The sequence below is a fragment of the Callospermophilus lateralis genome, chromosome 6 (assembly GCF_048772815.1).
Source record: "Callospermophilus lateralis isolate mCalLat2 chromosome 6, mCalLat2.hap1, whole genome shotgun sequence".
In the NCBI taxonomy this organism is placed as follows: Eukaryota; Metazoa; Chordata; class Mammalia; order Rodentia; family Sciuridae; genus Callospermophilus; species Callospermophilus lateralis.
In genome coordinates, this window is record NC_135310.1 from 25,002,976 (window position 1) to 25,014,787 (window position 11,812).

At 39.0% G+C, this 11,812-nt stretch overlaps 1 protein-coding gene across 3 annotated transcripts in view; it reads right to left on the reverse strand.

The window, feature by feature from the left end:
* Aig1 (androgen induced 1) overlaps nt 1–7,791 on the reverse strand; it is a 234,759-nt gene extending 226,968 nt beyond the window's left edge. The window contains exons 1-3 of one of the 3 annotated variants that reach the window (XM_076858183.1): nt 7,581–7,791; nt 7,265–7,384; nt 6,774–7,157 (exon numbers count right to left, since the gene is read on the reverse strand). In XM_076858183.1, the coding sequence (XP_076714298.1) occupies nt 7,155–7,157; nt 7,265–7,384; nt 7,581–7,673 (216 nt within the window). In that variant the 5' untranslated portion in view covers nt 7,674–7,791 and the 3' untranslated portion in view covers nt 6,774–7,154. Of the gene's footprint in view, nt 1–6,773; nt 7,158–7,264; nt 7,385–7,580 lie in introns of those variants that run through there. The other 2 variants (XM_076858181.2, XM_076858182.2) reach the window with 2 other exon arrangements.
* Between the last annotated feature and the right edge of the window lie 4,021 nt (nt 7,792–11,812).

The window sequence follows — 11,812 nt, forward strand, 5'->3', positions numbered from 1 at the left end:
CACAGAGAGAGGATAAAAATGCATAGGAAAATATAATTTAACATCATTAGTCAGGAGAGAAGCACAAATTAAAAATCAAGAGAATATATCACCAGGCAGACACCTTTTAGAACAGCTAAAACAGAAAAAAACCCACACTGAAGAGGACACACAGCAACTGAAAAATTTAAATATACTTCAACTTATGGATAGATAAACAAGCTGTGGCACCCTGGAATACCACTCAGCAATCAAATGGGACAAATTATTGATATGCAGGATGTGAATGCATATTAAATGCACAGACAGACTCACAGACATGCTGTAGTCCTTACATATTTTTTCTAGAAAACAAATCTGCAGTTGGTAAGAGTCAAGGGAGGATTTGACTATAAAGAGGCCAGCACACATGAAGGAATGCTTTTAGGTGGTTAACTGTAGTCACACAATTCTGTCAAAACTTACAGAGCTTGCACCAACAAGAATCTTGAAGTATGTGAATTAAAAACCAATTTTTAAAAACCATGTGTATACATTGAACTTTCTTCTTAAAGTACATATATGATTGAAAATAAAACTATCAAAATACTAACATTGATATCTGAGTGATAGCTATAATTTCTTAAAAATTATATGACTTTTTTCCTGAAATATGACAACATATAAATGTACACACATATATGCATATATATCTGTAGTATGACTGTTTCTGTGTATGTAAATACCACCTTGAAGCACTAAAATACTAAAATGCAAGGAAATTTGGCAGAATTTAAGATGTAATGTATTTTCTTCCCTATGATTTCACATAAATACATATGTATAATAAATTTTCTTTCTTTTCTTTTTCTTTTTTTTTTTTTGTGGTGCCAAAGTGAGGCAAAAAATGTACAAGTTCTCTATATTAGTTATGCATTGCTTTTGAAATTGAAAATTTCAAATTATAATGCAATCTTAGAGAGCTGACATAAGTCAACATGAAGGAGCAGGCACATTGTCTGACATCCTTTAATTCCATGCCTCCCTCCTGCATCTTATTCCACTCCCCCAAGAAGCTTATCAAGGGGTGTGTCATTTTCAAAGACATTTCAGTTCCCACTGCACTGGTACAGGACTAAGGTGCAGGTGAGAAATGAGTCCTTCAACTTCACGCCACAGGCTACACCAAAGAAAACAGTGGTATTATGGACTCCTGAGCAGTAAGACTTTTCCAAGCATGCTTGGATCAAAGGAACATCTGATTCAATGTGGAAAATTATACTATTGTTCATGCTTCCACAGAAACATGTGACAATTCAGGGGAACACAGAGAAACAAATGAAAACCCTCAAGAGCAGCTACCAATTTTGCTAAATGTTATACCAGGCATGGGGGAATGGTGAGGATGAGAAAAGAAGTGACCTCAACCAGTGGTCAGATGACTTTCTGTAATTTCAATAACATTTGCAACTAAGAGAGGGAATGGGTAAATCTACCACCAACTACTTCCCCAACTCTGACAAAACCAGGCCCCTGTTTTATGTCTGATCCAAAAGCAACATTTGCACAAAGGTAAGGAGCATTCTCTGCAAAGGATTAATCTCAGGATTATTCTCCAGGTTAGGAAAAAAAACACGATTTGATGCTTTATGCTTATGTGCACATTATGGTCTGAGCTTACTGAAGTAAAATGTGCAGATTCAACCCCCAAAAAGGAAAAGTGAACAACAACAACAACAACAAAATCCCACCTAATTTTGTTCATGAACTTCTGGCCTTTACATGGCATTCTGTGCTTTTCACTGGCTAAACACCATAGTTAGATAATAACATGCAAAAGCTCTTCTCAAGATATTTTATTTCCTATTTAAATTAAGTCATGAACTACAGTCAAGACTGTCTTTTATGATAAGTAGGTAAGTAAATATAAGGCTAACTCAATTGCAAAATTCTGTATACTTATGCAGTTCACTCTGCCTTTTCAACATTTTTCCAAATGTCAAAAATTCTCATGAGCCTTAAAGCAAAAAATGTATCAACCAGGTATACTTGACCATTTCCTGCTTTGAACAGCACAATCTCTTCCACATCAGAGCCCTTATTTATCCTGCTCCTTCTGTGGTTTTCCTACATTCTTTTGCAATATGGATTTTGATAACAAAAACAACAATGTACCTAGATTATATTACCTTTAATTTCTCCAAAAATTCTTTCACCCTGTCAAATGTGTTTGGCTTTCATAAAATTACAATAAAAGAAACATCAACTATAAGGACATGCCTGTACATTCTGCCAAAAAAGTAATTTAAGGAATTATCTATCATGCTACCTGATGTCTGTTATATGAGGATCTGAGTGATAAATAACTTTGAAAAGTTAATATGTGGAAAGAAACTGTCTTTTTCCTGATAAATTGGTATGCGTCCTTTATTCCAAAGCTAGGGACTATCAAACAATTTCTTCATTTTTGCATTGGCTGCCCTAAAGCTTATTTAATTCATTTCTCAATTGTAAAAACTACCCATCTCTGTGCCTGTTTCTATTTTTTTTTTCTTTTATTTTCAAGTTGTAAGTTTTTACATGTGTTTAATTATGTCATAGTGAAAGCCACCTTAAATATGTTTTGAAAGTAGGCAGAATTCCTACGTGAAGGCTGGGCCCTACAGCTATCCCACATTAAATTACAAAATTCCTAGAGTATACTTTTATCAAACCAAAATGTGCAATGGAAATCACCTGATAAGCTCAGTAAAATGCAAATTCTATCTCAGAAGATGTGGGGTGGAGCCAGCTCCCAGAGAAAGCAACTCATGTGGGTCTCAGCCCACCCTTTGAGTAGGCAGCATCTTGGCAACAATATACTGCCAATGCATGAATGAAAAGTCCAGTACAGGAGGAATAATGAGGATCATAAACAGTAAGTACCATAAAGCAGAGCAAAAGAGGCAGCCAGATCTCTGTTCCAATCTTTAAAAATCCAACTCTCAAACCCAATATCATCATTAATTTAATTTTTAATAACAAACTCCCAGTTTATGTTTTTCAAAGAAGTTGGTTCTGACTTATTTGTTAGGCAATTTACCATACACATCCAAATAAAGTTCTGGTTGATATGCTGTTTAAAATTCCTATTATTTTCAATATTTCGGGAGGAGACAAGAAAAGAATGCTCATTAAAAATCTGGAAAGGGAAAATTCCCAAGTACTAGGGTGAAGCTTCAAATTACAGCTGCCGTTTTCATTTATTTATTGCTGGTTTTATTTTGATTCTTCCTTTTTTTATTGTCTTTGGCAGTATCTATGAGAAGGATCACAGCAAGGAATAAGGGAACAAGTCTCCATCATTTTAAGAAAATTCATCAGTTGTGATATTTATTAAGGAAATACTGGAACATCAGTTTGTTTAAATTTTCGGTTTTTTTCCAGATTATTTCCAGTTAAGAGGATTCCTTCCCTTAGCCTTGACCTGGCATCTTGCAAACAATAGTTTCTGAAATAATTCACAGTTAAGAAAAGGCCTAGGGCTGGGGTTGTGGCTCAGCGGTAAATTGATTGCCTAGCATGTGCAAGGCCCCAAGTTTGATCCTTAGCACCACAGAAAAATAAATACAGGTATTGTGTCCAACTACAACTATAAAATAAATATTAAAAAATATATTTAAAAACAAAGAGAAACGCCTAACATTTTCCAATGTTGTTCAGTCTATAAATTCTCACACTGTGCACATTACATGCATGTCTTCTCCACAGAGTTTCATGGGTAAAAAAGGTAAAAACCTATGTTTTGGTTAAAGATGAAATTAGCCAGTTATTTAATACACAAGGACTAGGAGAGTATTTTGTTTCACATAAGTAAAAAAAAAGAAAGATTTTTTTTTCCAGTTCAGAAGCTTTAAAGCCAAATGTAGGAGTTTTCTATTGCTCCTATAACAAGTTACTATTAGTTTAGTGGCTTAAACAACACAAGTAATTGTTTCACAATTCCTGAGGTCAGAAAGTCCAAAACTGGTTTTATTGGGTTAAAACTCAGGGCTGTGTTCCTTCCAGAAACTCCAGAGGAAAATCCATTTTCCTTATTCTCAGCTTCTAAATGCCTTTCCCACTCCTTGGCTCATGACCCCTCTTCCATTCAACACCAGCAATGTTGATGATCTATTTATGACTTTCCTCCTCAGTCACATCTTCTTCCAAATGACTCTTCTGTTTCCTCATTCCATTTCTAAGGACTCTCAAGATTCTGTGGTAGTGTCCATTCCAATTGTATTTTCATCACTCTTTGAGAATAAGAATTCAAAAGAACCAAAGTCATACCATTGGGCCCAGCTAGATATTCCAGAATAATCCCCCTATTTTAAGGTCAGTTGATCAGCAATCTTCATTCCCTTTGCTATACAATATGACATATTCACAGGTTCTGGGCATGAGGATGTTGAAATCTTTGGGGACCCATAATTCTGCCTACCACACCAAGACAGTGTTTCTTCTTCCATTTACTAACTTGAACTTTCCAAAAATGATTAGGTTCTTTTACAATCGTTCAATACTAGGAAAAGAAGCTCTTGGGCCATAATAGCATGCGATTACTGGTAATAACAACGTGCTTTCCAGTTTTTGACCATGAGCTCTGATGCTATTAGAATGACTTTCATACCCAAAGAGCAATGCGAATACAGCTAGAGGCCACTACCATGGAACCAACTGCACCTGGAGACATTAGTCCACATTTCCCGACTCCCATTAGAGTAAACTGATGCCATAGAACATGGAATTCAACTGTGACTCTGCAACCAGGTTGGCCAGAAAAGGAGCCCTCTTATTAAAATTCTGAGAAGCTAAACCCTCTTCCAAATTGCTCCAATAAGCTTAGAATCATTAAAATTGTCAAAGGCACTAGGAAATAAAGTTCATTCAGTATCTTCTTAAGCACACAAAAAATGTAAAATTAAACAGGTACATTTTAGTAGCCTCATCTTTTCATGCCATCATGGCAGACTGACAAGATGGTTGTTTTAACAGCTGTATGATGCTTAAGCTCTAAGGACTTGAAATCTCTAATAAAAAGAGTAACACTTTGCATGTGAGCTTTTACAAATATATTCCAGACATACTTTCTCACAGGAACTCTTGGCTAAGTATAATTATTGTATTTCAATCAGGAGCCACAAAGTGTAAAGATTTTGAAGGGTTGGCTAAAGGCCCTATACACACACAGGGCCAAATATAAATACAAAAGTACAAGTTTTATATTTGAATCTATGGTCTAAATACTGGAATAGAAAACAAAAGTATAGTTTTGACATTACTGATGTTTAAAATAGGCAAGTCCAATCATCAAATGTTAAAATAGAAACTGCATGACAGCACATCAGACTGACTCTACTACCATTCCATGTCACAGGAAGGTTACAGGAGGTGTATTGTTTCTTGTGAGCCTTGTTTTCTAACACATTGGAAGCGATGCCAATGCGAGAAAGCAGTCCTCTATCTTGGGGTAACCAATATACTCAATTTCCACCCCTCTCACCACTGATCCATTCACTTGTTCCCCGCAAAATAGCACCGAAGGCAAGGGCAGGGCTGTGCACTGTTTGAAGAATCTATGGCGACCTCCTTAGCAACACTCAAATGGGCCAGTTCTAAGAAAAGATCTGACTTAGGAATGGGATAAGAGTTTTGTTCACCTAGGCCCTTAAAAGAATTCTGAACATCTATGTGTGTATTTTTAAATACATCTAAACATCTTTAACTTAAGATTAAATACTTGAAGAAGGGACAAGATTTCTGGTGCTCTGTATATGGTACTTGTGTCTTTTACACATATTTACCAGAACCTTAGGGATATAGAGATAATTCATTCAATCTATGCAAAATTTCTGCATAACATAATTGGTGAAGCCAATTCTTATTGATAAGCTACTCAATCCAATGAGACTTTCTGTCAAAACAACTCCAATTGGTTTTCAATCAGATATGAAGATAGTCCTGGTGACAGTCACATATTTTCTGAATGCTAAAAGGAACATTCAGAAAAAATAAGAGACACAGCCTTGGCATTTGCTCCTCACCTGGATGAATGGAGAGGAAGAAAGGCTATTGGAAAGAAATTCACATGCTCAGAGGCAGATTAGTTTCAAGAAAGAGTTGAAAGTGGAAGATTTGAAAATGAAAACTTGGAGCACTCCATGTGTGCCTAGGATGCTGGGGAAAAGAATTTAAATTGCTCACTGAAATATATTGCAAACATAAGGTGGTATCCTAAAGCCTCTAATGGCTTTTTTTTTTTTTTTTTTTTTTGAGGCATACTGAACCTTTGGAAAGACCTTAAAGTAAGTATCAAGTTCTCTTTATCAAAATGAAGGTTCAATCAAAGTGATGATAGCTGTGGTGTGTGGCCAACCTTGTGTAAATCTTGAACTGACAGTTCCAGCATTCCAGCAGCTGGTTCTGCATTTTCTCTGAGTCCTTTAGAACTATATTGCTTTTGTTTTAACCCTCTGCCCATGCTTGATAGTCTTGTGTGTGTGTGTGTGTCCTGATCTTAGTCACCTTTGGCCCAGAAGTTCGAAAGTCCACCCTGTGTCCCTGTGGAAGCCCTTTTAGTGCCAGAAACAACCTTTAAAATAATAATAATCTATACCTGTTAAGAGTATCATGTGGTGCCAACAGAGGACCTGCTTATGCAAACACTGCAAACTTATACCAGAGGAGACCAAGAGCAGTGCACAGCCACAGTAGGAATACACTTTGAAAATCTCTCTCCCTTGATGTTTCTGGGGCAAAGGTTGCAAGGAAACTATTGACAATGGGCAAAAAAACAGATGCAAACAAGTTAAGTTTATTAGGTGCTTCATCTGTCATAGAAGAGGGATTTGGGCGCTTTCACACGAAGCTTCAAGTAACTAGACAATACCCAGTTTCCTTCGATGCTGCAAATTTATCCGATGGCGATGGCAGGTGCTCTAGAAAGCACCTTGAGGGCGAATGCGACTGAGGCCACTCGTGATCAAGGTCGTCGGATGCTTTGGGTAGATGAAGAATCTTCTCATGTCACCTCTTAGAAGCAGGTCTGTGTCCCTCTCCAATAGCCCACCGCCTGGCCGCGCCCCACCTCCATTCGTCCCCAGCTACCAGGTAACGGTGGGTGGTTCCGAAGGTGCCACAGCGGGGGCAGCCAGGCCTTCAGACGCTGGGAAGCGTCACTGGGAAGACGCGAGCACAGGGGAAAGCGCGCAGGTGCTGGCGCCCCCGAAACGCACACGGGGCACCGGGCGCAGGGCGGGCGGTTGGGGGGAGGGGACGGCCTTACCAGATCAATGAACGTCAGAAATTTCCAGCTCCCTCCGTAGGTCTGATGCGAGGGCATTTCGATGGCCTTGTAATTGCACAGGATAGAGCAATAGGACAGCAGGATCGCCACCCGCAGCACCTGGCAGGGGACAAGCGCCATGTTCGCGAGAGGCCTGGGCGGGCCGGGCGGCGCGGAGGGCGCGGAGGGCGCGCGGGCGGCGCCAGGCGCGCGGGGGCGAGCGCCGTGGGAACCCGGACGCGGCGCGACGCGGGGCGGGGGCTGCGGCGGGGCGCGTGCCCCGCGGGACCGGCGCGGCAGCGAGCGCCCTGGCGACCTGCGCGGGTGGGGCGCTGTTTGTGGGCGCTCCCGGTGGCCGGCTGCGGCCAGGCAGGCGGTGTGGCGTCATCTCTTCCGTCACCTTCGTCATTCTGCTCCTGCTTTCGCAGGGCCCGGGAGACCCGGCCGGGGGCGCCCTCTAGGCGTCCCGGGAAGGGGTGGGCGGGCTCTGAGTGTCACCCTGGCTCGGGAAGTGCGCAGCGACTTGGGGAACCGCGGCTGATGGCATCTGCCGGGCGTGGAGTGAGCAGGGCCGGGCGAGGGGGCGAGGAACCTGGATGGAATCAGAGGACCCTCCTGTCAACCAGTGTTCCAGCCCCTGGGACGCTGTTCTGGGCCAGGCGAGGTGCCCAGTGCGGGTCCAGGGGAGGTGTCAGCGCTGTCAGGTCGCCCCTAAGTGACTCATAAATCGTGCTTTCAGGCGGGGACTACCCTGCACTGTTCTGCAAGAGGTTTACCATCCTGACAACAAACAACACAAGCTAGAATATGAACTTTGGACAAGAGATTTATAAATGTAAAGCTATAAAGAAAGTAGTGCCCGGTAACACTTGCTGCTAAAGACTCCATGCAATTCAAAAACCAAACCCATGTGCGGTAACTTAAGTCCTTGGGGCGTTAAACTCCCATTTACCCATTGACTTCCGCCGCCCCCCAACCCCCACCCCACCCGCAGTATGAAACCAGAGCTTAATGGGACTAAAACAAATATAAACTGGATTCCCTCTGCCTTCCAGTAAATGTTGTCACTCTAAAGTTGCCTCAGTCTGTGGGCAGGATTTTTTTTTTTTTCCTTAAATCATGATCGTATTTCAACCAACCAGATGCAGGGTCAGACTGTGAAAGACCACATAGGTATTTCCTGTGGATCCATTTAAAACAGGTGTCCTCTCCAAATAGTCTCTGAGTCAGAGAGGATGTGGAGTAAGAAGTGGCTGGGTAAGCATAGCTTCAGAGGTAAAGAGAAAGTAGCAAATCAGAATGTTTTCCTGCGTTATTTTCAATCAACATCTAAACTAAAAAGAAACCCACTACATTTTCTGAAATTGGCTTTGTAATTTTGCTCATAGAAATTGAAATCACAAGGTTGTATTAGCATAAGATTGTTCTTCAATGATGATTTATAGACTTACTGTCATGTAATAGTTGGGTCTATTTTTTTGTGTGTCCTTGTTACATATTCATAAGTTCCAAAAAAAGATTTTTTGGAGACTTACCTAGCTATCAAAGGTCTTGACAAAGTTTTGTGTGTTGATGTGATATTCTCAAAGTTGGATGTACCTTTCCTAGTTTAGATTTTAGAAAATCATCATGAGACTCCCTGTCCCCATGATTACAAAATAAAATGATATTTTCATAAAGCTCTTTAAATTTTTTCCTATGGTCAGTTTCTTTTCAAATAAGTAATACTTAAATGTTCAAACATAAGAAGTTTGGTTGTGTTGTGTGATTTGCTAACCATAATGAGATAGTTCTATATATTTTTCGTTTTTTAATATTTATTTTTTTAGGTATAGATGGACACAACACAATGCCTTTTTATTTTTATGTGGTGCTGAGGATCGAACCTCGGTCCTGCCCGTGCTAGGCGAGCACTCTACCGCTGAGTCACAATCCCAGTCCAGGAGATAGTTCTATATTTTAAAAAATGAAGTGTTTGCATAAAGCTTAACTCAAATACTATTTTATGAGAATGTCAGTCTACAATTTTTAGAACTTCTTAATCACTATTTGTAAACATGTCCAGGGTTGCTTTCTTTGATTTTAATCCATATCTAATAATATTATTCATGTTTAGGGTATTCTTTGTGATATAATATTAATATACACAGAGATTATATTTCATAGTGTAAATAATACAATTGGCTATTGCTCTTAGAACTTCACTCAGTAGGTTATTCCTTTTTATAAACTGTAATACATTACTCACTTCTACATGTGTATGATGATTCCTCATTTGATTTAAGGAATACTGTTTACATTCTATAGAAGAAATATCTGCATTCCACTTTTTCAATTTTTTTTCTTCTACTGCACCATTAATGAGATGGAAAAGAAAATCTTGTCCAACTAAGTTTCATGGATACTAAAACATAAGAAACACCAAGGGAAGATTTCAAACCCTATTTTAACTTGTAGTTATTTTAATGTTCTTACTCTTAAGGCTATATAAGGGCTGAGAATACTCTAAGTACTTCTAAAAACTGATACAAATTCTGTGTGTGTGTGTGTGTGTGTGTGTGTGTGTGTGTGTGTGTGTGGAAGAGGAGAACTTTGGACATATTGGTGGCGATAATACCTGCTAATTTTGGAAATGACAAGAACCCCTGTGTCTCCCTTATGTTGTATTCCAAAAAGCCAACTTCATTTAAGTATAGATCTTTGCTTTAAAATTCTGGCGGAAAAACTGTGTTTATGTAAAGTTCATGATAATCAATGTCTATGCATTTACTTTAGTTCTGCATTTACGTTAAATAAGCAATTTCTAACAATATCAATTATATTTGGACCAATAATTTATCCCCCTTCACACTTTTCTGCCACCACAGGGGTGGAAGTCAGGACATGTCCTTTTCAGAGGCTTGGGCATTGGAAAAATCCTCTCAGTATTGCAACCTTTCAGTTGCTTATTTTTCTTTATTATGAAAGTAGCATGTTGATAATATGAAAATAGGAAAAAAAAATTCAACATTAGCTCCACCCAGAGAAAACACTGAATATTTTAGCATTTCCTGACTGTTATTTTTTCATAATGCCTAGTTAGATGGGTGTAACCTACTGTATAACCATTTACATCATTTAAATTTATCTCTTAAGTTTAATGAGAATTTTCCCTCATGTAAAATTTGTGAAAATCATATTTAATGATTGCATAGTGCAACATAATACGGACATATCATATTTTGCTTAAAGTTTTCCCTGTTCTTGGATATTTAGGTTGTTTCCAGTTTTTTACCACCAAAAGTACACTGTAATGTCTGTGTTTTGAATTGAGAAAGTCACTTTTCAAGTATTATTTGGAGCTCAAAACCAATTAAGAAATCACACTTTTATAACCTAACAGGTATACTTGTTCACACCTGTTTATATGAACTGAGGTGCCAAGGAGAGTGCTTTTGCCCTGAAGAGCGGTTGAGAAAGACTAAGCGAAGTAGTTAAAAAATAATTTTTCCTGAAATTGATACTCATTATAGCTTTTAAATTTTGCCTTAGATATAAAATGTAGTGCCAATACATTTGATTAGCCAGATATTTTTCCTATTAACCAGGAAAAGTTGTTTTTTGTAGGCCAAATGGAACAGCAGGCACTAGCAGTTTTGTTGATGTTGCTGACTATACCAGATTTGCTGATTTGAAAATGGACTGTTTGTTATAGAGATCTTTGCTAAGGTATGAGATATCTAAATGCTAAGAATTCTATCGAGAATTGTTAAAAAGCTTTAGAAAAGTTAGTGTGTAGATCAGTGCATAGATCTCATACATAAGTAAAGTATCCTACTGCTAACAGTGTGCTGGCCAATGCTCCTTGTCCTGCTTGGAATGTTCTCTCTTCACATACAGTCAAACCCAGCCCATCCCATAAGACATGGTGTTTAAGCCCATATCATCTGAGAATCCCCCTTTGGGGTTTATAATCTTGCCTTCTTATTCAGAATGATCCACCTGCATGGTTCATTGGTGATTCAAATTCTACATGTATAACCTGTACTTATTATTTCCTTCTCAAAAATTGCCCTCTCTGCAGTTCCTAATTTCTGGAAATAGTACCTGCCTTCCATGTGAGAAACATCAAGACAGAGCCAGATGGCCTGAGGTGCCAGCCTCTTCTGCTCAAATATGCTGGAGTCATGGCAAGATAAAGGTCATGTACTACCAGAATTTTCCCAGGGGAGGATACTGTGTGTTTTTAAATGTTTCTTTCATAAGCTACTTGGGTAGATGGTGATGATGGACATAAGGACCTCCTAAAACATTCTAGAGTAACAACAAAGAGTTGCTAACTGTCCCCCACCCTCCACATGGGTGTCAGAGTAATTGCAGAGTTTTGTTTTGATGAGTGGAATATATAGGAATTGGGGACTAGGACTAAATTTTGCTCTGGATAGTAGAGGTGGGGCTACCATAACCAGGGTCCTTTTTCTTCACCACCTTTAGCTCTATTCTAAATAAATACTGAGAAAATATTTAAAGACTATTTCAAAAGATTTTAAAGAATTTTGAGTGTTTTCA